The sequence below is a fragment of the Oncorhynchus keta genome, chromosome 12 (genome assembly GCF_023373465.1).
Source record: "Oncorhynchus keta strain PuntledgeMale-10-30-2019 chromosome 12, Oket_V2, whole genome shotgun sequence".
NCBI classification, from domain to species: domain Eukaryota; kingdom Metazoa; phylum Chordata; class Actinopteri; order Salmoniformes; family Salmonidae; genus Oncorhynchus; species Oncorhynchus keta.
This window is the reverse complement of record NC_068432.1, coordinates 11,848,636-11,875,924: the sequence shown is the minus strand read 5'-3', so window position 1 is coordinate 11,875,924 and position 27,289 is coordinate 11,848,636. Positions and strand designations below refer to the sequence as shown.

Here is a 27,289-nt window from a genome sequence, read left to right as displayed (position 1 = left end):
GAGGGACTGGAGGGAGGCATAGGCTGAGATGAACTCTGCCTTGTTGGCCGCAGATCGGCAGTTCCAGAGGCTACCGGAGACCTGGAACTCCACGTGGGTCGTGCGCGCTGGGACCACCAGATTAGGGTGGCCGCGGCCACGCGGTGTGGAGCGTTTGTATGGTCTGTGCAGAGAGGAGAGAACAGGGATAGACAGACACATAGTTGACAGGCTACAGAAGAGGCTACGCTAATGCAAGGAGATTGGAATGACAAGTGGACTACACGTCTCGAATGTTCAGAAAGTTAAGCTTACGTAGCAAGAATCTTATTGACTAAAATGATTAAAATGATACAGTACTACACATATAGCATACCTTGCAATACAATCATCTACCAAAACATTTGTACAATAATTGATTTCAAAACCAGATACAGTGCCTTTGGAAAGTATTCAGACCCCTTCCCATTTTCCACATTTTGTTACGTTACAGCCTTATTCTTATTCTACTTTTTTAAAATCCTCACCAATCTGCACACAATAACCCATAATGGCAAAGTGAAAACAGGTTTTAAGACATTTTTGTAAATTAATTAAATGTTTAAAAAAACACAAAAAAACAGATACCTTATTTACATAAGTATTCAGACCCTTTGCTATGAGACTTGACATTGAGCTCAGGTGCATCCTGTTTCCATTTATCATCCTTGAGATGTTTCTACAACTTGATTGGAGTCCACCTGTGGTAAATTCAATTGACTGGACTTGGACACAGCTGTCTACACAAGGTCCCGCAGTTGACAGTGAATGTCAGAGCAAAAACCAAGCCGTGAGGTCAAAGGAATTTTCCTCTGTGGAGATGGAAGAAACTTCCAGAAGGACAACTATCTCTGCAGCATTCCACCAATCAAGCCTTTATGATAGAGTTGCCAGATGGATGCCACTCCTCAATAAAAGGCACATGACAGCCCACTTGGAGCCAAAAGGCATCTAAAGGACTCTCAGAACATGAGAAAGAAGATGATCTGGTCTGATGAAACCAAGATTGAACTCTTTGGCCTGAATGCCAAGCTTCACCTCTGGAGGAAACCTGGCACCATCCCTATGGTGAAGCATGGTGGTGGCAGCATCATGCTGTGGGGATGTTTTTCAGCAGCAGGGAGACTAGTCAGGATTTAGGGAAAGATAAATGGAGCAAAGTACAGAGAGATCCTTGATGAAAAGTCCAGTGCCTGGACTTGAACCCGATGGAACATCTCTGGAGAGACCTGAAAATAGTGCCAAATACAACAGCTCTTAACCAACAATGCAGTTCAAGAAATAGAGTTAAGAAAATATTTACTAAATAAACTAAAGTAAAAATTATTTACAGTGGGTACCGGTGCCGAGTCAATATGCGGGGGTACAGGTTAGTCGAGGTCATTTGTACATGTAGGTAGCGATGTGTGTTTTCTATACCTGTTTGGACCTCTCGCTGTAGGCTTTAGAGATGCTCCCCCAGATGCAACCCTTTTAATTTAGTGTTCCCTGCGAGCACAACCCATGTGGAATTCCGGGTCTCTGGTAGCGTTTGGAACTGCCGATCTGCAGTCAAGATTGCAGAGTTTATCTCAGCATTTGCTGCCCTTCAGGCCCTTGACCTTTTGGCCCCGACGGAGACATGGATCATCTCAGAGAACACTGCTACTCCAGCTGCTCTTTCTTCATCTGGCTACGTTTCCTCTCATAGTCCGAGAGCATTTGGTAGTTGTGGTGGTGGCGTAGGTCCACTCATTTCTCCTAAGTGTAGATGTTCTCTCCCTCTCTCAACTGTACATCTCCTCATTTGAATTCCATGCTGTCACTGTCACATGTCCACTCAAGCTTATTATTGTCATCTATCACCCACTAGGTGCCCTTAGAGAGTTCCTCAATGAGCTTGACACCTTTTATAAGCTAATTTCCTGACGATGGATCACTTCACTTGGCGACTTCAATCTCCCGACATCTGCCTTTGATGAATTTCTTTCCAACTCTCCCTTTCCCCTCCTTTCCTCTTCTGACCTCACCCTTTCCCAATCCCCTCCAACTCACAATGCAGGCAATACGCTTGACCTCTTTACTAGAGGCTGCTCGCCTACTAATGTCACTGCAACTTCCCTCCAGGTCTCTGATCACTACTTTGTTTCCTTTTCTGTCTCCCTTTCCTCCTTCCCTAACCACTCAGACCCTACCCAGATGGTCATGTGTTGTCGCAATCGTCGCTCTCTCTCCCTCTACTCTCTTCTATTCTATCATCTCTCCTTTTTGCTAAATCCTTCTCCCTCCTGATTCTGCCTCTTCGACCTTCCTCTCCTTTCCGCATCCTATGACTCGTCCCCATTCCTCCCGGCCGGCTCGGCCCTCCTGTCCTGCTCCGTGGCTGAGTGACTCATTGCGAGCTTACATAACAGGGCTGCAGACAGCTGAGTGAAAAATAAACATCCAGAGGACCTAACATCCTTTCACTCCCTCCTTTCTACCTTCTCTTTCTCTGTATCTGCTGCTAAAGACACTTTCTACCACTCTAAATTTCAAGCGTCTACCTCTAACCCTAGGAAACTCTTTTCCAACTTCTCCTCCCTCCTTAATCCTCCACCTGGGGCGGCAGGGTAGCCTAGTGGTTAGAGCGCTAGACTAGTAACCGGAAGGTTGCAAGTTCAAACCCCCGAGCCGACAAGGTCGTTCTGCCCCTGAACAGGCAGTTAACCCACTGTTCCTAGGCCGTCATTGAAAATAAGAATTTGTTCTTAACTGACTTGCCTGGTTAAATAAAGGTAAAATAAATAAAAAACTCCTCCCTCTCTGTGGACGACTTTGTCAACCACTTTGAAAAAAAGGTTGACGACATCCGCTGCTCATTCACTCAGCCTTTCCAAGTTCTCTCATGTCACCCCGCTCCTCCGCCTACTCCGATCGAAGCCCGCATCCACTACAAGACCATGGTGCTTACCTACGGAACAGCAAGAGGAACTGCCCCTCCCTACATTCAGGCTATGCTCAAACCCTACACCCCAACCCAAGCACTCTATTCTGACACAGGATCTGAATTATCAGATCTTCAACCAAAACCAAATATTAGATAAAGGGAACCTGAGTTAACAAATTAAATAAAACAATGTATACTTATTTTATTTATTAAATTTAACAAAGTTTTGCAACACCCAAATCCCCTGTGTGAAAAATATATTTCTCAATAACTGGTTGTGCCACCTTCAGCTGCATTGACTCCAACCAAACACTTCCTGTAGTTGTTGATCAGTCTCCCACGTCGCTGTGGAGGAAATGTGGTCTTGTCTTCCATGCAGAACTGCTGTAACTCAGCAACATTTGTGGGTTTAAGCATGCACTGCCCGTTTCAAGTACTGGCACAACATCTCAATTGGGATTAGGTTTGGACTTTGACTAGGCCGTTCCAAAACGTGTTGCTTCTTAGCCATTTTCATGTAGACTTGATTGTGTGTTTTGTATCATTATCTAGCTGCATGACCCAGCTGTGCTTCAGCTTACAGACAGATGGCCTGACATTCTCCTTTATAATTCTCTGATACGGAGCAGCATTCATGGTTCCTTCTATTAAGGCAAGTTGTCCAGGTCCTGAGGTAGCAAAGCAACCCCAAACGATCACACTGCCATCCCCATGCTTGACCACTGTTATGTTCTTACTGTGGAACCCAGTTTTTGGTTTTCACCAGGCATAATGGAACACATGTTGTCCAAAAAGTTGATTCAAGTTTGCCAAAAAGCAAATGGATGATCATCAAGACTCTTGGAAGAATGTTTTATGGACAGATGATTCAAAAGTCTAACTTTTGGATGACATTACCCAAATCCACTATGCCTGGTGAAACCAAACACTGAATTCCACAGTAAGAACATCACACCAACGGTCAAGCACGGTGGGTCGAAAAATGTATGGATGTGAATAAGGCATTTCCATTTCAAATGTATACGGGTAATTCCACTGTAAATTCTTTATTTTTCTGAGCTACTTTTTATTTATTTATTTTACCTTTATTTATTAACCAGGTAGGCAAGTTGAGAACAAGTTCTCATTTACAATTGCGACCTGGCCAATATAAAGCAAAGCAGTTCGACAGATACAACGACACAGAGTTACACATGGAGTAAAACAAACATACAGTCAATAATACAGTATAAACAAGTATATATACAATGTGAGCAAATGAGGTGAGAAGGGAGGTAAAGGCAAAAAAGGCCATGGTGGCAAAGTAAATACAATATAGCAAGTAAAACACTGGAATGGTAGTTTTGCAATGGAAGAATGTGCAAAGTAGAAATAAAAATAATGGGGTGCAAAGGAGCAAAATAAATAAATTAATTAAATACAGTTGGGAAAGAGGTAGTTGTTTGGGCTAAATTATAGGTGGGCTATGTATGGCATGGTAGGATAGATATAGGTCTGTAGCAGTTTGGGTCAAGAGTGTCCCCCCCTTTGAAGAGGGGGATGACCGCAGCTGCTTTCCAATCTTTGGGAATCTCAGACGACACGGAAGACAGGTTGAACAGGCTAGTAATAGGGGTGGCAACAATTTCGGCAGATAATTTTAGAAAGAAAGGGTTCAGATTGTCTAGCCCGGCTGATTTGTAGGGGTCCAGATTTTGCAGCTCTTTCAGAACATCAGCTGAATGGATTTGGGAGAAGGAGAAATGGGGAAGGCTTGGGCGAGTTGCTGTTGGGGGTGCAGTGCTGTTGACCGGAGTAGCCAGGTGGAAAGCATGGCCAGCCGTAGAAAAATGCTTATTGAAATTCTCAATTATGGTGGATTTATCAGTGGTGACAGTGTTTCCTATCTTCAGTGCAGTGGGCAGCTGGGAGGAGGTGTTCTTATTCTCCATGGACTTTACAGTGTCCCAGAACTTTTTTGAGTTAGTGTTGCAGGAAGCAAATTTCTGCTTGAAAAAGCTAGCCTTGGCTTTTCTAACTGCCTGTGTATAATGGTTTCTAGCTTCCCTGAACAGCTGCATATCACGGGGGCTGTTCGATGCTAATGCAGAATGCCATAGGATGTTTTTGTGTTGGTTAAGGGCAGTCAGGTCTGGGGAGAACCAAGGGCTATATCTGTTCCTGGTTCTAAATTTATTGAATGGGGCACGTTTATTTAAGATGGTTAGGAAGGCATTTAAAAAAAAATTCCAGGCATCCTCTCCTGACGGAATAAGATCAATATCCTTCCAGAATACCCCGGCCAGGTCGATTAGAAAGGCCTGCTCGCTGAAGTGTTTCAGGGAGCGTTTTACAGTGATGAGTGGAGGTCGTTTGACCGCTGACCCATTACGGATGCAGGCAATGAGGCAGTGATCGCTGAGATCTTGGTTGAAGACAGCAGAGGTGTATTTAGAGGGGAAGTTGGTTAGGATGATATCTATGAGTGTGCCCGTGTTTAAGGCTTTGGTGAGGTACCTGGTAGGTTCATTGATCATTTGTGTGAGATTGAGGGCATCAAGTTTAGATTGTAGGATGGCTGGGGTGTTAAGCATGTTCCAGTTTAGGTCTCCTAGCAGCACGAGCTCTGAAGATAGATGGGGGTCAATCAGTTCACATATGGTGTCCAGAGCACAGCTGGGGGCAGAGGGTGGTCTATAGCAGGCGGCAACAGTGAGAGACTTGTTTCTAGAGAGGTGGATTTTTAAAAGTAGAAGTTCAAATTGTTTGGGTACAGACCTGGATAGTAGGACAGAACTCTGCAGGCTATCTTTGCAGTAGATTTCAACACCGCCCCCTTTGGCAGTTCTATCTTGTCTGAAAATGTTGTAGTTTGGAATTAAAATTTCTGAATTTATGGTGGTCTTCCTAAGCCAGGATTCAGACACAGCTAGAACATCCGGGTTGGCAGAGTGTGCTAGAGCAGTGAATAGAACAAACTTAGGGAGGAGGCTTCTAATGTTAACATGCATGAAACCAAGGCTATTACGGTTACAGAAGTCGTCAAAAGAGAGCGCCTGGGGAATAGGAGTGGAGCTCGGCACTGCAGGGCCTGGATTCACCTCTACATCGCCAGAGGAACATAGGAGGAGTAGAATAAGGGTGCGGCTAAAAGCAATACGAATTGGTCGTCTAGAACGTCTGGAACAGAGAGTAAAAGGAGGTTTCTGGGGGCGATAAAATAGCATCAAGGTATAATGTACAGACAAAGGTATGGTAGGATGTGAATACAGTGGAGGTAAACCTAGGTATTGAGTGATGAAGAGAGAGATATTGTCTCTAGAAACATCATTGAAACCAGGAGATGTCATTGCATGTGTGGGTGGTGGAACTAATAGGTTGGATAAGGTATAGTGAGTAGGACTAGAGGCTCTACAGTGAAATAAGCCAATAAACACTAACCAGAACAGCAATGGACAAGACATATTGATATTAAGGAGAGGCATGCTTAGTCGAGTGATCAAAAGGGTCCAGTGAGTGGAGAGGTTGGTTGGGGGTCACGGCGATTTAGACAGCTAACCAGGCCATCGGTAGCAAGCTAGCATAGGATGGAGGTCTGTTGTTAGCCACCTCTTGCGTTCCGTCAGTAGATTAGTGGGGTTCCGTGTGGTAGAGGGGATTAATCCAAATCACACAACAACAAAAATAAAAACAATAGATATAGTTATAGAGGCCCAAGAAGAAAACATAATAATAAAAATAAATAAATAGTCCGATTGTCTATTCAGATAGCAGCCGGTAAGACAGATAACGGTTAGCAGGCCGCAGATGGGCGTTCAGGTAACGCCGCGACGGAGGAGCCAGTCGGATCTCCTTCGGGTAGATAACGTCGGCAGTCCAGTTGTGAAGGCCCGGTGGGGCTCCGCGTAGGCAGTAAAACGGGTCCGGATAGGTGACTGCAGCCCAGGAGTGATTGATGGAGCTGGCTAGCTCCGGAATAATTGATGTTTGCTCCGGAATCGACGAAAGCCGATAGTCACACGGATAGCAGCTAGCGAGCTGTGAGATCCGGGGACGAATGTCCAGAGAGCAGTTGAAATCCAGGGACATGGAGAGAAAAATTGGTCCGGTATGTTCTGTTCCGAGCTGCGCCGTACAAAACTGGCGATAGATTTTCGAGCTAAAGGATAGCTGATGACCACAAACAGTGGTTAGCTGAATACTAACGATATGCCAGTAAAGAAGCTAACTAGCTTCTGATTAGGTTCTGAATTAGCTTCTAGGCTAGCTTCTGGCTAGCTTCTTTGGAGGATTACAGATTTGAGGTAAATAATACTTTTTAATAAATATAAATTGGTGAGGCGGGTTGCAGGAGAGTGTTTTGAAGATGAGTTGATGGAAAATAAAAATAAAATGTATTTGAAAAAAGTTGTAAATATATATACAGGACACGACAAGACGAGGACAAAAGACGACTGAACTGCTATGTAACCTTGGTTACTTATGTCTCTCAGACATACTTCCTTTAGATGTGTTTTTGGACTGTTTTGCCATGTATGAATGTTTTTCAGTGAGTTTCTATATTGATAATAAGGCCAAATTCAATGTTTAGTAATAATAAATGAAAAGTGATACCTACAGGGGTTCTAAAATTCAAAATGAAATAGCTAAATGTTCCATGGTATAATGATCCATTTTAAAACAACCCCCCCCAGAAAAAAAGCAACCTAAAGAGGTGTGTAGACTTTCACTAGGTACTGTATGTTGGCACAATTGGAAAATTAGGTTTAAATTTAAAGCTAAATAACAACGTCCGGATTGAATCTAGCCCTTAGTAATGAACTATAGAGATTCTTAAATATTGTTCCTTCCTTACTAGTAAGTCCGTTCCCTGGAAGAGAACCACCACAGCTTTATACTGTGAAACCTTGACATTATCAACCCAATGGATTTAAGTTATTTTCAACACCCAACGTTACGTGTTGTGAGACAGCATAAACATTGAATAGCTGTGGCCAATTAAACATTTTGCTCATTGACAAGATTTTCAGTGAAATATTTTCAGTGAAATATTAATTCAAGAGTGAGATGTCATAGGAAGAGGCACAGAAAACTCACTTCAGAAGGAATGTTTTAATGGTAGACCATTTCCACACAACGACACAATTAAAATGTTCACTCGTGTCAACTTCCGCAACAGTTTCTCACAAGGGAAGCAAATACAGAATTGAATCCGATTGTTTCTCTGCACCCATCTCATCAACCATTCACGTAACACTTGTTCCATGTAAGAAAATACAGCATTTTTTTCAACTTAATATTTGGCAAATACAAAAGCAAACCTAGTCTTCCTCCCACAAAGAAATGTGATGACATGGATTCCTAGACCTCCAATCCTTTTTTTCTACTAAAATAACCCATAATGTTAACTCTACAGCTATAGGGTGTAGTTAATAGGGTGTAGTTACTAATGGAGTCCATTTATACAACATTAGGGAAGAAATAACTATTATTTCACTAAGTCACAGTCAGAGAAAGAAATAAGAACTTTACAATATTGTAATTCGGACAATGAATATATTTTTTTCAGAAACAAAAGTGTCCATCTCTAATAACAGAGAAATTAAAGATAACATTTTTTAAAGATTAATGTACTGAAAATATAGTTAAGAGAATTGGGTAAAAAAACAAAAAAATGACCGTTTAAATACAAGACGGGCTTTTTGGTGAGTCATTTCTACCCACAAGGTCTATGGAGTAGCCTGGTCTGCTTGTGCTCTTGCCAACTAGCCAACAGAAGGCACTTTTGATGGCATTTGTTGATGCAGCGAACATGACCGTCTTCCCTCTAAATCTTGGGACCTTTTAGAATTCACTCAACACTTTATGAAACAGGACACTGATCAGGATTAGCTGAGGGCGTATTATGCATTTAGCTGTTTCTATTGACTTCAATTATTTTAATTTGACAAAAAAATACATCAAATGTGGTGACTCCTTATCTAACAGGTTAGGAACACTGTTTGTAAGCTTCTTTTAGGGACTTTGACTTGTGATTTAATAAGCCAAACATATACCACCCACCTTTCTGGAATTGTGGGACTATTAGTCAAGTCTCCCAAATAATTCCATAGTAACATGGGTTTATGTCCCAACAGCACTGAACTACTGTAGCAACGATTGCTATTGTAGTTTGTTGATGGCTGACAGTGCCAACAGACACAGTGAGTAACCCATAGGAACATATGTACAGTGCAGCCAGAATGCTTTAGATCAACCTCCAGGAGTGGAGCTTTAGAAGTGAGCATACAGGCTTCATTTCTTGATCAGTGTCATCGTGCAATGGTGTCTCTTCCCAATGACCTCAGTGAGTTTGTCACTGATAAAATTCTGATGCAGCAACCACGTTTTGAATACCAAGTGCAGAGCTAGTGAGTTACAATGTAACCAATACATACCTCGTAAACCGACTTGTGTAACAATCTGCCATATAATACGTAGCTAAGATAAGTGCCCATCTAAAACCGTATCAATGAGGTTGTTCAATGTGAGCCAGGGGATGTTGCATTGGAAAGCAACCTCACAAAACAAGTACAATATTATTTGGGGTTGAATGGCTTTAAGCTGATCCATCAGCTCATCAGCTTCCCTTGGTGCTGGTTCTGGACGTTCCACCTGGCTTGGGTTGTTCCACACACCGTGGGCAATACTGAGAGGTAGAGGCAAGGACACTGAGTACTGTGTGGTTTCCTTCCCCACAAACAGTGCTGTTGTACCATTAAGAGAGAGACAATTAACCTTATTTCTCAACCAACAACAGTAACCTACAAAAATGCCGTAAGAGCTTTTTTTTATGAACAAAACTGCCTACTACTATCAACACCATTGAGCGGACAGACAATCATTGCGTGCTTAGCCGCCTGTGCTACATTACCATTAGAATATACAGGAGAGGGGTGAGACACTAACAAAGCATTTAAGTACACAATTCAGTTATTGATCAAATAAAATGTAACAATGGTGAGAATGAGCAAAAAGTAGTGATACATTACATATATCCCTCCTCCCAAAAAAACAAGGTCATTCACTTCACACCTCTTTTAGGCACATAAGTCTTCATGGATCCCACTCCTACAGTAGCGTGTGGTGTCAGGAATGCTTATCACACGTAATAAAGACAAGACAGTGAAGGTACCATTATGGAGAGGAAGTAGTCTCGGCAGAGGAGAAATTAACTAGGGCCATGTTCATTAGGCACCAAACGTAAGAAATGTAATTGAAACAGCTGGGACTACCCGGACCTTGTTTTCCAGTGTAAATAGTGGAACACTGAGGAAGGGCTTATCAGATGCCTTGGGACCTCGGTGAGAGCGACTGAGAAAGAGATGAAAGAATGATCAGTGAGCACTTGACTTGACTCACATTAGATCCACGCAACTTAGAGTAGCATGCCTCGCTTGGGATTGTAGGAATTTAAGATGTCACACACTGACTGACTGACTGCAAAACAGATCTTCATGCAGACTCAATTCACCCAGATGATGACTTGATTTCAGTTACTTTTTTGTTCCTCATTTTGTGATTCAATTATTTGATTTGTTTAAAAAAAACTTAGTCTACATTAACACTAAATCACAATCTAGCCTGGAATACTGCTCAGCAGCTATTTACAGAATTTCTAAAAGAAAACAAAAACAAATCTGACTGAATTACACACAATCTCAAATGTTTCATATTAGTGGTCCTTTTCAAAAGACAAAACAAAATAGCTGTAAAGTGTAAACATAAAACAACTCTTGTGTGGTGTTTGTTGTTCATCTGTTTCTCTCTCCTCATGGAATCAAAGCTGCTGCTGTGAACTGTATGACTGTTCGCCCCATGACCATGCATTTCGTATTCCGACCCATTGTTTCAGTTCCGCTCAGGTTGTAGTAATGTTTACAACTAGCTTCCGGACCCGGTCAGCTGTGCAGGAACAGGACCTTCCTATTTATTTCAAGTAAACACCTTCCTATAAGTCCCAGTTTTCTTCCATGTTCTGGTCCTTCTGGTTCAGGAGAAGGGTGTCCTGTCCTGTCCTCCCATAGTGAAGACTGGCATTCTGCCTTTGCTTCCCTGCTTGCTTGGATTGAATGTGTTTTCAGCCCCATAACCCTATTCATCACCTGTGTCACAGGAGTTCGATTTTTTTTTTTTTTTTAAGAAACAAATTATTCCCCCTCTTCTTTTTATTTTATCCTTCCATCACGTATGCAACAATGAACTCGAGATGTCTGGCCCAAATTTTTTTTCTAAGGTAATCTTCTGGTTTCTTTTTTATAACACACAGCAGAATAAACATTGTTTTGGAAGCAAGGTCTCCTGGTGGCAAGTCAAAATGTTCTGTTCAAGAGGTCACATTTCATTTTTTGTTTGTTCTATTTTTCACTTGCCTACTGTTCTTTTTTTACAACCCATCTTAGTCCTGTTTGGCTGGAACCTGCTGCTTCCAGGCCTCATTCAAGTAAACCAGTCGCTTGTAGTTGAGCATAAAGAGAATGAAGTTCAGTGCGTATGTGGTGATGCAGATGATGCAGAAGTCCTTGAGGACGAAGTAGAGGATGTAGCCCAGGTAGAGCGAGCCCATCACCGATAGGATGGACGTCGTCATGACGATCAGGGCAGCCATCGCACTCACGGTGATTCCTGGAACCAACCAGATGAGAGAGAGCAGGGGCTTAGGCTACGGACATGACGTGCACTGCACAAACAAATACAGTAAGGCATGCTGTGCAAAGGTGGCAGTGAAGAAATATAAATCACTTTGACAAACACTACTACATGGAACGGATAAAAACGCTAGTCAAGAAATGCCTGGACCTTTGTACACTTGAATCAGGGGGGGGAATGCCTTTGTCAGGTGACTTTGTATGAGAGCCAGTCAGCCTTAAGTCTTACTTATTTGCTTACTCATGGTTGACGTTGATGTACATAAATACAGACACCTGGCTGTTAATGGCACCCTATTTCCCATATAGTGCACTACTTTTGAACAGGGCCCATTGGAATCTGGTCAAAAGTAGTGCACTATATAGGGAAAAGGGTGCCATTTTGGACCCATCACATTAGCGGTGGCTTCTGTGCTATGCAGCCCTTAGGCCCCTCATTTGTAACCTGGCACTAGTGAGTGACCACCACAAAACTCGGGCTGCACCCTTCAACTGAAAGTGGAGCGCTTAAGACCAGACCTGGGTTCAAAATACTATTTGAAATATTCTACAGTGCCAGATGGGTGGGTTTGCAGTTTTAGGACTTGTCTTGGTCCAATAAGCCGGGCAAGCTCAATCAAACCCAGGAAGTTTTTGAAATGACTTAGTCAACATGGATGTGGAGTCTCTATACACCACCATTGAACATGAACACGGATTGGCAGCTCTGCACCATTTCTCGAGTACCCGGCCTGAGACCGATGCCTCCCACGAATTCATGGTCTCACTGACTGAACTCTTAATAATAACATCTGTGTTTCAGAACAAGTTAAAGGATGTACCATGTGAGCTTGCTTACTTTGCGATCAGGAAACAGACTACAGTGTCAAACCTGCTGAATTGGAGAATCGGGGCTACAGCGCTCAGGTCCTGAAAGATGCAGGTAATAGGGCTGGATTACTTGACAGAGAGAAGTTGTTGCGAAGGGGAGAGCCTCGTGATACATCAGAGTGTAATTTGTTACAAAATACAGGACTGAAGCAGAGAACATTACAAGAATCATTAAAAAGACTTGGGGAATCTTCCAAAGTGATATGTCACTACGCCAATTCTTTCCAGAGCCATAAGCGGTGTCCTACGATAAATGACAAACTAGTTTACAGCGCTCTTCCAGGTGACTCTCAAAACACTTTGCTAGACCACAAACCCAGGGGCTCATTTAAATGCAAGTATTTTGTTGACAGCTTCTAAAATGGAGTATCAAGTCAAGCATTTCATTAACTGCAAAATCACTCGTGGTTACAGATTTATCGGCACCATCTTGAAAGCAAGATGGCAGCTTCGCTTCTAGTCCTTAGGAAACTGTGCAGTATTCTGTTTTTTTATGCAGTATTTCTTACATTGTTAGCCTAGAAAACCGTAAGTTTATAAGCATTTCGCTACACTCGCAATAACATCTGCTAACCATGTGTATGTGACCAATTCAAATTGGATTTGCTTGGAATGTCCACAGTGCAAGGTGTTATATATATATTGGACGGACAAAGAGACGCCTTCAAGACCGCTTAGTTGGACACAAGTATGCCATACGGGTAGGCAATGAAGACTACCCCATGGCAAGGCACTACAAGTCCATACACCATGGAAACCCTACCTCCCTACAAGCTATGGGTATTGATCATATTCCGGCCTCTATTAGAAAAGGGGGCCGTCTTAAACAGTTAAAACAAAGGGAACGTTTTTGGATTTACAAACTACAGGCCACTAAATACCCTGGTTTAAATGAAGATCTGGATTTACAAACTACAGGCCACTAAATACCCTGGTTTAAATGGAGATATGGATTTACAAACTACAGGCCACTAAGTACCCTGGTTTAAATGAAGATATGGATTTCTCACCCTTCCTGTAGGGTTGTGATGGGTCCATTTGCTGTCATCTAGTGAACATTTTTGCTCTATTTCCCTCAGCTATGTTTAGACTGTTGTGGTCCATGTTAGCTGTGTAACGGTGTACTATAAAATAAATGGTTATCTTATTCTTAACACTGTGACCAGTCATATTCAGGGTTGGTTCTGATGCTTCTAGCCTTGAGATGCATCTGATAACACATCTACAGTATTTCACTTTAACATGTATAGTATTGCTTACTAGTGTTACAAATGATTTCTGTAACCACGCCCTCTTCAAAGTCAGGGTTGATCAAATCAAAGATTATCATATCTTTGCGCTCCCTGACGGAAGCCATGCACCCAAAGCCATTCAAATAAAGACATTTTATCTTGGTCCTCCTTTCTTTCTGATGACTTCAAAAAGGTGTTTGAACCCAGGTCTGCTTAAGAAAGTAAACCACTGAGCCAGATGCATGACAGGACACAGGACCCCCTGGTTAAAGGAGGAAGAGCAGGTGTTGTAGAGGACATTCTAAACAGACTGGTTCTGGCACAGGCTTCTATTCATAGTGATGAAATGACATTAGAGGGGAAAGGGACAAAGAGACAAACACATTCTGTACAAGGGCGAGAGTGCTACAGGATAAGGTTAAAGCTACCGGTTTTTAGTTAACAGGGGGAACTGTGTAAATAAATACAGTGTGACAAAAGCAGCAAGAATGGGGCAACAGAAACCAACTGTACAGTAAGCTTTAGACCATATTGTTTAGCCTAAGACTTCTTAGCTGACTTGATAATGAGAATGAAACAATGTCCAGTGGCCACAGATGAAAAGGCTCTTTTTTAGGAGAATTCACATTCTGAGACACCAGCTAATCCATGGTCCCTTCAACCTACGTCTAAATGATTCATTTTTTTTAAATAACTTATATCCTCACCAACCTAACCACAATGCCTGGACAGTAAGTTTCACCCACTGTACCACTGTTGTGTTAGTCAAATCCAGCGGTGTAGTAAATGGATATGGGTAAAAGGGGCTCTAGTTCTGAGTCAGGACCAGTGGGCTAAGCAGAACGCAGGGCCCTTAGGCCAGTCAGCAGGGGAACATATCTGAGTCAGGACCAGTTGGCTGAGCAGAACGCAGGGCCCTTAGGCCAGTCAGCAGGGGAACATATCTGAGTCAGGACCAGTTGGCTAAGCAGAACGCAGGGCCCTTAGGCCAGTCAGCAGAGGAACAGATCTGAGTCAGGACCAGTTGGCTGAGCAGAACGCGGAGCCCTTAGACCAGTCAGCAGAGGAATAGAATCTAAACCAGCAGGACTGACTTAGGAAAACCGCCAACCTGCCACCAGGACGTCAGACAGTCAGGCGGGAGTGTATAGTATGACTTCACACAGGGAAGGGGCCCTTAGAGGGGCTCAGCAAGAAGCATTACACTGATCTAGGTCTACTACCTTAAGGACACCAACATGCCAGGTATATAATAGAGCAGGGTTCCCCACAACTGGATTCCCGTGGGCCGAATTTGGCCCGTGGGGGATTTTATTTGGCCCCCCAAGATCATTACTATTTATTTTTAAACATTTTTATTGTTGGACATAGACTGTAAAAACACAGGCAAATCAGCTCCAAGCGATTTTACTTTTGGAGATCTGTTCCAAAGTATTCCCACGCATAAAATAGAGATATGTGATCGTATACAAATGTACTAAAGGTTTGAAAATAGAATGTTATCTGTTTGAGCTTCTTGCGGTCAATTTGCAGAGTCCCCAAATGATTTACAATTATGTTCCAGCCCGACCACCGCGTCATAAATGAATACAAATCGGCCCACGGCTGAATCTATTTGTTGATCCCTATAATAGGTTTGTTGACAAGCATATATTATTTATGCAAGTGGCTTTGACCTGTAAAAATATACACACAGTGGTGGAAGACATAGTCAAGTGTTCCTAATTCTATGGAGGACACTGAAAGGACACTTTAGGTTTATTAAACATAAGAGTGTGTTGTCACACCCCGCTCGTGGGAAGTAACAAAGAGCTCTTGTAGGACCACGGCATAAATAATAATATTATAATAACCAATCATTTTGAGCTTTATTTAACCATCTTACATACAAAACCTTATTTGTTCATCGAAAATTGTGAATAACTCACCACAGGTTAATGAGAAGGGTGTGCTTGAAACGATGCACATAACTCTGCAATGTTGGGTTGTATTGGAGAGTCTCAGTCTTAAATCATTTTCCACACAGTCTGTGCCTGTATTTAGTTTTCATGCTTGTGAGGGCCGAGAATCCACTCTCACATAGGTATGTGGTTGCAAAGGGCATCAGTGTCTTAACAGCGCAATTTTTCAAGGCAGGATACTCTGAGAGCAGCCCAAATCAGAAATCTGTCAGTGGCTTCTAATTATAATACATTTTCACAGAACCGCTTGTTGCAATTTTGATGAGGCTCTTGTTCAGATATCAGTAAGTTGACTGGAGGCAGGGCATGAAAAGGATAACGAATCTAGTTTGCGTTATCCGTTTCGGGAAAGTACATGCGTATTGACGCAACCAACTCACTCTGGTGCTTCGCTATATCACATTTGACATTGTCCCGTAAACTTGAGTTCATTTGCACATAAAATCAAACAACGATGGAAAGACCTGTGTGTTGTCCTTGTTAATGCAGTCAGAGAAGAGCTCCAACTTCTTAATCATAGCCTCAATTTTGTCCCGCACTTTGAATGTAGTTGCGGAGAGTCCCTGTAATCCTAGATTCAGAACTTCTGTCGAGAAAAAAACATCACCCAGATAGGCCAGTCGTGTGAGAAACTCATCATGCAAGAGGTCAGACAAGTAAAAATGATGGTCAATAAAAATAACTAAGCTCGTCTCAATTTTTTTTAAACTTGTTGAAACTTTTCCCCTTGATAACCAGCGCACTTCTGTATGTTGTAAAATCGTTACATGGTCGCTGCCCATGTCATTGCAAAGTGCAGAAAAAACACGAGTTCAGGGGCCTTGCTTTAACAAATTTAAACATTTTCACTGTAGTGTCCAAAACGTCTTTCAAGCTGTCAGTCATTCCCTTGGCAGCAAGAGCCTCTTGGTGGATGCTGCAGTGTACCCAAGTGGCTTTGGGAGCAACTGCTTGCACGCGCGTTACCACTCCACTATGTCTCCCTGTCATGGCTTTTGCTCCATCAGTACAGATACCAACACATCTTGACCACCAAAGTCCATTTGATGTCACAAAGCTGTCCTGTAATTTAAAAATATCCTCTCGTGTTGTCCTGGTTTCCAGAAGAGGATGTCTTCCTTAATTAACCCCCCCATAAATGTAATAGACATATACCAGGGGCTGTGCCAAGCCCGCTACGTCTGTTGACTCATCCAGCTGCAACGCATAGAATTCACTGGCTTGTATGCGAAGCAGTAATTGTTTCAAAACATCTCCTGCCATGTCAGTGATGCGTCGTGAACCAGTGTTGTTTGATGAAGGCATTGTATAGTTTTTTTGGCCTTTTCCCCAACATTGTCCCAGCCATATCCACGGCAACAGGAAGAATTAAATAGTATAGTATGGGGCTTGCCTGTCCTAACCACTCGGTAGCTCACCATTTAAGACGCTACTAGCCCCTTCTTATTAATGGTATCGGTTGCTTATATATACACGTCTTACTACTCGAAAGTAGTCTTAATTCTCGCTCAAAAGACTCCTGTGGCTTATTTTTCAAATTGGCATGTTTTGTTTCTAAATGTCTGCGCAAGAGTGAAGTTTTCATTGAGTTGTGAGATAGTACTTTTGTACTTTTGCACATATAACACACTGTGGCTGAGGAAAGGCACTACTCCCAATATAAGTGAAGCCCAAACCAATGTAGTTCTCATCATATTTGCACGTCTTCAATGGTCCAACTTCCCTGTCTGTTGTTCGGTGCTTTCCCGGTTAAGGGGGCAGTAGCTCTTCGGCTGCATCAGATTCACAGTGTCCATGCTAGTTGGACTAACAACAAATTTAGAATTACTGATGCTAGCATTGAATCTGCTCATGAAAGCAGAACAACTTGTGTCGTCGACAGGTGCAGTGCTGCTGGTTTGTCTCTCTATGGGCCTTAGTTAAAAAATCAAAAAACTTTTATCCATTTTCGAGCAAACTAGCAAGCAGCTACGTTTGGCTACATACGGAATGAAGTGGAATTCCCACAAGAGAGTAATGGTTAATGTGATTGGATGTTAATTATTTGACTAGGCTACCTGTATTTGACACTAGATAGTTTAAATGTTATTTTTGGCAGTGAAACGAGGCTACTCAGGCAAGAAAAAACCTTACCCAAATGCCCGTTGGAAAATATAAATTGACGGTTTGAAAATGTTACTTAAAAATAATTATGAATCACTTTTTGGTGTACCCCCGACGGCATTGCGCATACCCCTGGTTTGGGATTACCTGGTCTGAGAAGAACAGTATTGGCAGGACAGGCATATAGCCAAAACGCTAATGTGATAATGTATTAGTCCTACTGCACAAATCTGATTCCTACAGAACGTTTATTAATGTTGTAGGGGAACGGCACCTCAGTACCTCCAGGCTCTGATCAGGCCCTACACCCAAACAAGGGCACTGCGTTCATCCACCTCTGGCCTGCTCGCCTCCCTACCACTGAGGAAGTACAGTTCCCGCTCAGCCCAGTCAAAACTGTTCGCTGCTCTGGCCCCCCAATGGTGGAACAAACTCCCTCACGACGCCAGGACAGCGGAGTCAATCACCACCTTCCGGAGACACCTGAAACCCCACCTCTTTAAGGAATACCTAGGAATCCTTCTCACCCCCCTAAAAGATTTAGATGCACTATTGTAAAGTGGCTGTTCCACTGGATGTCATAAGGTGAATGCACCAATTTGTAAGTCGCTCGATAAGAGCGTCTGCTAAATGACTTAAATGTAAATGTAAATGTTGTATATGCTTACATTTTGTAAGTCTTATTTTTTCATCTGAGCAGTAAAAAAAAGAAAAGAAAGAGTTGGTGACCACTGGCCTACATCTTGATTTACCTGGTTTATTTAGAGATTTAGCAATAGCTGATTTTCTCCATCTGGGTCAAGTGCCATTCTGTGACTGGCTAATACGCCTTTTTTGCTGCGGTAGAGTATCTTGATGATATGGAGTATCGTGATACTAAACCTGGCATTGAAGTAAAACATTCTGGTATTGTGACAACGCTACCTTTAATGTACACCACAGTCCTGACTCAGGACTGATCTGAGCCACGGTGCAGTCAAATATAGTAAAGAGGAAGTGAGGGCCTGACAGAGTGGTGGGTCAGCACAAATAGCCCAAAGTGACTATTCAAGGAGGCTTGTCACCTAAATTCTCTCCATACTTTGCATAGCATGAGCCGGTGGCTGTGGAATCGAAAGTCTTACCTAGTAACAGTTGAAAGACATAAAAGAAAATTCCATAGACACTGTTTGGCTGGTTCATTGCACTGTCGATTCCGAAGATTGAGCCCAGCAGTCCAAATCCTCGGCCCCACCTACACAGGGGGAGAAATTAGGAAAAAACAAATGGAAATGTGTTAGTAATCGTGATGATGAATTGCAGGGACAAATTCACAAATACATGTATTCAACCTGAAAAAAAAATAGCAATGTACGCCAAGGAAAATGTCTGAGAAGGTCAAGTTATTGGGTGAGATTCTGATAAGGTGATCGCCTAAATGGTGTAATTTACAAGTTATAATCATAAAGATATGACGGGTGACGTCTACAATCCTAAATTATATAACCATGTTGATACAGCATCTCAATAGGAAGGCTTAACAGGTGTCATATACAAGCTATAACCATAAAAGTAAAAGCAGAATTTCGTCAAACCATTACAAAGGGAACAAATGGAAATTCCAGAGGGCGACTGTAAGGCCTCAGAAGCAAGATAACAAAGTACCCTGGAAACCTGAGTGGCGCACCAACCACTGGTCCTGGTTTTGTCGTCTCCCCTCCCTGCACTGCCTCCACGGGATCACACCACTGCGTTGTTCACAGCACCACTTAAGTAATGCATTTAGGACCTACACAGAGTGTACAAAACATTAGGAACACCATCCTAAATATTGAGTTGCACCCCCTTTTGCCTCAATTCGTCGGGGGGCATGGACTCTAAAGGGTGTCGAAATCATACCACAGGGATGCTGGCCAGCTAGGGAAATTAACTTTTTGGCCCACCAGCCACTATGGCATGTAGATTTAAAGAATCTACTAGTCACTCAGATCATTTACCAGACAAAATGTGTTTTACGCTATAATTACAGAAAACACATTTTTTGATTAGACAAGAAATGTATTACTAGTAAGAAGTAATGGGATATATTGCTGAATTTCATGAACTGCGTCTTAACAAATACATGGTAAACATTTTTTTTAGATACAAGCAGTAAAAACAGCTGTTCAGTTATAGAACCGTTTTAGCAAGAATCAACAAAAGCGTCTACAATGCCACAAAAGGCTGAGTGATGTGGCTTATTTATTATACTTCAGGGTGCTACGCTGATATAAAAAATAATAAACATTTTACAAGGAGTACATGTGCTCCTAATTAGAAATGTAGAAGCACACAAATCTAGGAGATCTAAAGATTCAAGTTTTGATAAGAAATTACAAAAAGTTTATGAATAAAAATCCTTAGGAGGGATCCATGCTCAATCAACCACAATCATTAGGTGAGACAAAAATGTTCAGCTGCCCCTTTAAGGGACGGGCCGTTAGGGTGTATACGTTATTTATAATAAGAGTCACCTGGAGAGAATCTGACCTCAGAAATGAAAATGGATGGCCCTCCCTTCAGCAAAAAGTGACCTTCCCCTTTAGCAAAATAAAAATGTAAACGAAGTGGATAGCAGATAACATGCCTTCCGTTTACCAGAGATTTAGATATGCAGCTTTATAAACTGTTCTTCGTACTGTAAGCATTTGCAGAACATACATCCATAGTAGACCTGATTACCAACAATGACAAGACAGCCTATAGGGAGGTGGTGAGGGCCCTGGTGGAGTGGTGACAGGAAAATAACCTCAACGTCAACAAAACGAAAACGACAGGACTGCAGTGGAGAAGGTGGAAAGCGTCAAGTTCCCCGACATACAAGCATCTGACGATCTGAAATGATTCACCCACGGCATCCCCAGTGGCACAGTGGTCTAACACACTGCATCGCAGTGCTAGCTGTGCCACTAGAGATCCTGGTTCCAGTCCAGGCTCTGTCGCAGCAAGCTGTGACCGGTAGACCCATGGGGCGGCGCACAATTGGCCTAGCATCGTCCGGGTTAGGGGAGGGTTTGGCCGGCTGGGCTGTCCTTGTCCCATCACACTCTAGCGACTCCTGTGGCGGGCCAGGCGCATGCATGCTGACAAGGTCGCCAGGTGTATGGTGTTTCCTCTGACACATTGGTGCAGCTGGCTTCCGGGTTAAGCGGACATTGTGTCAAGAAGCAGTCGTGCTTGGCCGGGTCGTGTTTCAGAGGAAGCACAGCTCTCAACCGTCACCTCTCCCGAGTCCGTACGAGAGTTGCAGCGATGAGACAAGACTAACTACCAATTGGGCAGAAAAAGGGGTAGAAAAAAATGACAGTTTAAGTCAGAAGTTTACATCCACTTAGGTTGGAGTCATTAAAACTCCTTTTTCAACCACTCCACACATTTCTAGTTGACAAACTATAGTTTTGGCAAGTCTGTTAGGACATCTACTTTGTGCATGACACAAGTCATTTTTCCAACAATTGTTTACAGACAGATTATTTCACTTATAATTCACTGTATCACAATTCCAGTGGATCAGAAGTTTACATACACTAAGTTGACTGTGCCTTAAACAGCTTGGAAAATTCCAGAAAATGTCATGGCTTTAGAAGTGTCTGATAGGCTAATTGACATAATTTGAGTCAATTGGAGGTGTACGTATGGATGCATTTCAAGGCCTACTTTCAAACTGAGTGGCCCTTTTCTTGACATCATGGGAAAATCAAAAGAATTCAGCCAAGACCTCAGAAAAAAAATTGTAGGCCTCCATAAGTCTAGTTAATCCTTGGGAACAATTTCCAAACGCCTGAAGGTACCATGTTCATCTGTACAAACAATAGTACAGTATAAAGTATGAACACCATGGGACCACGCAGCCGTCATACCGCTCAGGAAGAAGACACGTTCTGTCTCCTAGAGATGAACGTACTTTGGTGTGAAAAGATGCTGGGGGAAACAGGTACAAACGTATTTATATCCACAGTAAAACGAGTCCTATATCAACATAACCTGAAAGTCCACTCAGCAAGGAAGAAGCCACTGATCCAAAACCGCCATAAAAAAAGCCAGACTATGGTTTGCAACTGCACATGGGGACAAAGATCGTACTTTTTGGAGAAATGTCCTGTGGTCTGATGAAACAAAATTAGAACCGTTTGGCCATAATGACCATCGTTATGTTTGGAGGAAAAGGGGGAGGCTTACAAGCCGAAGAACACCAACCCAACCGTGAAGCACGGGGGTGGCAGCATCATGTTGTGGGGGTGCTTTGCTGCAAGAGGGACTGGTGCACTTCAGAATAGATGGCATCATGAGGGAGGAAAATTATATAGATATATTGAAGCAACGTCTCAAGACATCAGTCAAGAAGTTAAAGCTTGGTCGCAAATGGGTCTTCCAAATGGACAACGACCCCAAGCATACTTCCAAAGTTGTGGCAAAATGTCTTAAGAACAACAAAGTCAAGGTATTGGAGTGGCCATCACAAAGCCCTGACCTCAATTTCATAGAAAATGCGTGGGCAGAACTGAAAAAGCGTGTGCGAGCAAGGAGGCCTACAAAACTGACTCCATTACACCAGCTCTGTCAGGAGGAATGGGCCAAATTTTACCCAATTGGGAAGCTTGTGGAAGGCTACCCGAAACATTTGACCCAAGGTAAACGACTTAAAGGCAATGCTACCAAATACCAATTGAATGTATGTAAACTTCTGACCCACTGGGAATGTGATGAAATAAATAAATCACTCTACTATTATTCTGACATTTCACATTCAGGAATTGTGAAAACCTGAGTTTAAATGTATTTGGCTATGGTGTATGTAAACTTCCGAATTTAACTGTACATAGACATGGAATCACTGGTCACTTTAATAATGGAACACTAGTTACTATAATGTTTACATACTGCTTTACTCATTTCATACATGTATACTGTATTCTATTCAATGCCACTCAGACATTGCTCGTCCTAATATTTATACATTACTTAATTCCATTATTTTACTGTTAGATGTGTGTATTGTTCGATATTACTGCACTGTTGGAGCTAGGAACACAAGCACTTCGCTTGTCATGACTGTCCTGTGAGGATCCAAATAGGTCAGATCAGCTTTGTAATAAATAACTTCAACCAGACCCATTCTCACTCGCAGAGGGGGGAGAAGAAAACTGGTGGGGGTTGACAGTTCACACCCAGTTGTAAATCAAGGAGAGAACATTCAGCAAATCCCTCTCCAAATTCACCTAAGGAATGTGCTTATGTTTCAACAGACCTTTTCCCGCTGAAACTAACACGTTCTAAAGCGCTAAGTGCTAACATAGGACGTGTGGAATGGTCAGGGGCGATCTGGAGAACACTGGTGACGTTTTGGGTGTTATTAAAAATGCCATAAAGGAAATACTGTAACTTGGAAAGTTGATCAACTATATGTGTGGTGCCCAGTTGATGCATTGTGCATGAAAGATGAAGAATTAGTGTTTTTGTTAAGAGAGGGACATGATTTTAGGAGCCTTTTTTTTGTTGACAAGGCACGCCCTTGAGAGGTCAGAGAGAGTGTTAGCCTGACGGAACCGCCCCTTTTGAATGAACTGTATAAAATGATGGGTTAAGAATTAACATATCAGACCAGAGACGTTGAGCAACAGCTCACATTTAAGGTGGTTTGAATTCAATCTCAACACAAGGTAGAGACACTGGTAAGGCTGATTAGCTGTCCTAAGTAAAAAGTGAATTGAAGTGGGACCATTCTACTACTTGGCTCAATCCACTGTAGTATGCTACTCTCATTACCCCACTTGTATCCATCAACACGGCTGACGAGCCTATTTTCAAAGCAGCATCTTCCAGAGAAAATGGAAGGAGAATAAACTGTTAACTCATCACCCGTTTGGCGAAGTAGGCTGTGATTCGATGATAAATTAACAGGCACCGCATTGATTATATGCAACGCAGGACACGCTAGTTGTACCATCAACCATGTGTAGTTAACTAGTGATTACGTTAAGATTGATTGTTTTTTTAAAAGATACGTTTAATACTAGCTAGCAACTTACCTTGCTGCACTCGTGTAACAGGTGGTCAGCCTGCCACGCAGGCTCCTCGTGGATTGCCAAGTGATCGGCCATAATCGCCATCCAAAAATGCTGATTACCGATTGTTATGAAAACTTGAAAATCGTCCCTAATTAAATCAACCATGCTGATTAAAATCGGTCGACCTCTAGTTAATGGCTTTTGTTAAAAAAAGGGGAGTCACAGCTTTCCATTCCTACTTTATTTCTCAAATCTTAAATATGTGTGAACTGCACCATTTTAAACCCAGGGTTTTTAGCAGAGGCATGGTTGAGCACATTACCGCTCCGCAACTGGCAGAGAGTGCACAGGGGAGAGTCAGGCTAAATGTAACATCGGTCAATTGTAGGCTGACTGGGGTACAATGCCTCTCTACCTCAAAATAATACATTTAGAACTACTCAAATTGTGACGAGACAGATCATATTTTTTGTTGCGCAAGAGTAGTGGAAAGCAGGAAAAGTGTTGGGGGAAAAATTGTTACATGAAGTGGTTTCTGTGAGAAGTACAGGCAGGGGGCTTTTTACCCCAGGTGGCAAGTTACCCTAACATTAAATTCAGTGTTTATGCAAGTTTTTGGGACATAAAATTAATCTATGATAATAACTAGTTAAAAGATCACATTTGAGAACTGGCTAATGATTAGCCTAATAGAGTAAATGCAGAAAAGAAACCCCATGCTTCAGCCTATTTATTTGTACTTTGCTGCATCAGTTGGGCTAAAGGTGATAATGTTTATTGCTAATTGCATGGTCCATATCAGGTATGCTTAGGCTATATATGACTCGTTTCAGAAAACTAGGTGTATGTTGCGTGTCACTACGTAACAGGAGCGCCATTTGAATGTAAACGTCTTTATTTTTTTTATCAAAACGTTTTTGGGGGGGGCAGAATTGCTTTCTGGAACGTGAAATTTCATGTCATACAATTTGTTATTAAGGCACATCTGTAAATACAAATACAATTGTTAAGTAACAGCCAAGTTGCTTTAGCCATGGAAAAAGGCTGCAACCTTCCCACTAGCCATGATTGGCTGAGATAGTGAGTGGGCTGGACATGCCGAGAGGTGAGTTCGGATTGGTCTGCCATGTAGCACGCTTCTGTCTATAATATGAGCTGGTTAGTATGTGTAGCTTATCCTTTCTAACATGCCTGTTTTGAAAGATATCACATAGAAGAACTGCTTAAGTGGCGCTCTCCACTTTCTGGAGGACCGAGTTTTGAAATCAGTGGAAGGCCTGGTGGAATTAGAGTATGATAGCTAAGGAGATGGAGAAAATTCTGACGTTTGATTGCCAATATGAAGACGGAGTTGAAAACACACAGAAGGCTCCGGATTACACGATCAAACTAAGGGCAACCATGGCATCCGTGACAAAGGGAGAAGCATCCATCCATTTATACAGACGGGTAAGTCAGTCTAGCAAGGTGCATTTTCAGATATTACACATTTCTAATTTTGTCAGTCATTTTCATTTCATGCTAGTGTACTTCCTAGCAGTTAGGCCTAGTTCCCTTTAGGGTTCCTGTATACAGTTTACAGACATGCCACACAAAGAGCATCCAGTCACTACTCTCTACCATTAAAAAAAACTCCCCTTGTTGAGACAAAATACTGTAGTCCTACACAATGACACTTCACAGGGCAGGTTGAGGTTGGTTATTTGCTTCGGTGTTATTCAAAGCTGCTTATGATTGTGTTTGGCAGGCAGATTGTGGTTGATTACCTGAAGTTCTCAGCAGTGTTGTTCTCATGACTTGTGCATCATGTCTGAAACTATTCCCTGCATTTCCCCCAGAGACCTGGCATTGCTTGGATGTCAGCATTTGTACAAACAGGAGTGTGTATGTCCTACAACCCAGATAACTACTTACAAATAAATTACCTAAGATCACTCGGGCACATGAACTATGTATGACCAACAATCATAAACTGAACTCGAATGACACGGTTTCACTTTAGGACTCTAGTTTAAGTCAGACTATTCAACAGTTTCAGACAGATGCCCTTGTGTTAATTCAACTTTGTTAATATACAATTCTGTATTTTCCAATCTAAGGATTAAGTTGTTTATCTTGTCATTCTACAGCCCACAATCCAACTAATCGCATCGAGGGCAGAAATGCAAGGCCCATATTTGAGATCGCTATGGAATTATACAAATGCAGCATAGTTCCTAGAATTGTAGTGAGACGTATTAAAATGATATCAGTTTAAGATCTTGGTAAACTTGTTTGAGGTATTCTCCAATGTATAGAGTAGACAGCCGATTCACATAGCTAAGAAAATGCTACCCAAAACTGGCTGAATGGCTACGCCTCTCGTCTAGCTAGCTAGCCAATGTTAACTTAATAGGGGGTGTCGCCCCATTCGCTAACTAGTTCATTTAGCAGTCTAATTCAAACTAAATATCAGTGTTAAGGTTGGAGGACAATAGTGTGCATCCATGCTAATTAAAATACACAATTTCATAGCATCTAATAGCCAGCTAGTAGCTAACTTAGTTGTTTCCTGGTGAATAGCTAAGTAACTTACCGTAGTGTTAGCAATGTGGCTACGATAGCTTCTACACACTAAACAGGCTAAGTTTATTATCAATAGAGTTGAAATGTTTAACTTACTAAAGAACAGCGCATGCTAAAACATTGACAGTTCAGCACAATGATGCCAAAAAACCGCACAGTCTCATCCAGAACGCTGCTAGTACTCGGCGCCGCTGTTGAATTAAAATTACCTGGAGGTGAAGACTTTTGAACAGCTGATAGAATTGCTCACGTCACACATGGCCCGATAATTCGAGTCTCTAGCCTTTTCCGTTTCCACATGATAGGCGTATAAAGACAACAATATGCCCAATACGCAAACAAGGAGCCTGGCTATTCTTTCCCATCGAGGGGTGGACACTCTCAGGACGGGCGCCGCCATCTTTCCGGCCTCGCTCGAGTCGTACACGCAACGCAACCGATGACGAGCACTGCGACGTGGAAAAAAACGTCAACGTGCCACACGACCAGGGCAGAGGCAGTCGGTATTGATGCCGCATTCAAATACTAGTCTAATACTACTCGAAAATGTCCGACTTGCTGATTCGATGTGGCACCTGTATAACTACTGTTAGTACGTCGGAAATTTCCGAGTTTCCTAGTTCCGACAGACATGGTATCAGAACGTATACCATGGGTATGACATGTATTTTTACTACTGTAATTCTGTTGGTAACCAGTTTGTAATAGCAATACATTTACATTACATTTACATTTAAGTCATTTAGCAGACGCTCTTATCCAGAGCGACTTACAAATCTGGGGTTTGTGGTATATGGCTGTATCCAGGCACTTCACGTTGCATCGTGCTAAGAACAGCCCTATACCACACCCCATCATGCCTTATTGCTTAAGTATAAGTCATAATACCCATGGAGCCTAGCGGTAAAACCCAGAAATGTTTCCAATCGTTTTTTTAACC

General features: G+C 42.3%; 1 protein-coding gene across 1 annotated transcript; it reads right to left on the bottom strand.

The window, feature by feature from the left end:
- Positions 1 to 8,002: 8,002 nt before the first annotated feature.
- LOC118390998 (vitamin K epoxide reductase complex subunit 1-like protein 1) lies at positions 8,003 to 26,999 on the bottom strand. The gene is made up of 3 exons (XM_035781894.2): positions 26,559 to 26,999; positions 18,883 to 18,992; positions 8,003 to 11,569 (listed from the first exon to the last, which is right to left on the bottom strand). Exons 1-3 carry the CDS (start codon positions 26,747 to 26,749, stop codon positions 11,343 to 11,345), a joined length of 528 nt encoding a protein of 175 aa, XP_035637787.1. The 5' UTR covers positions 26,750 to 26,999; the 3' UTR covers positions 8,003 to 11,342.
- Between the last annotated feature and the right edge of the window lie 290 nt (positions 27,000 to 27,289).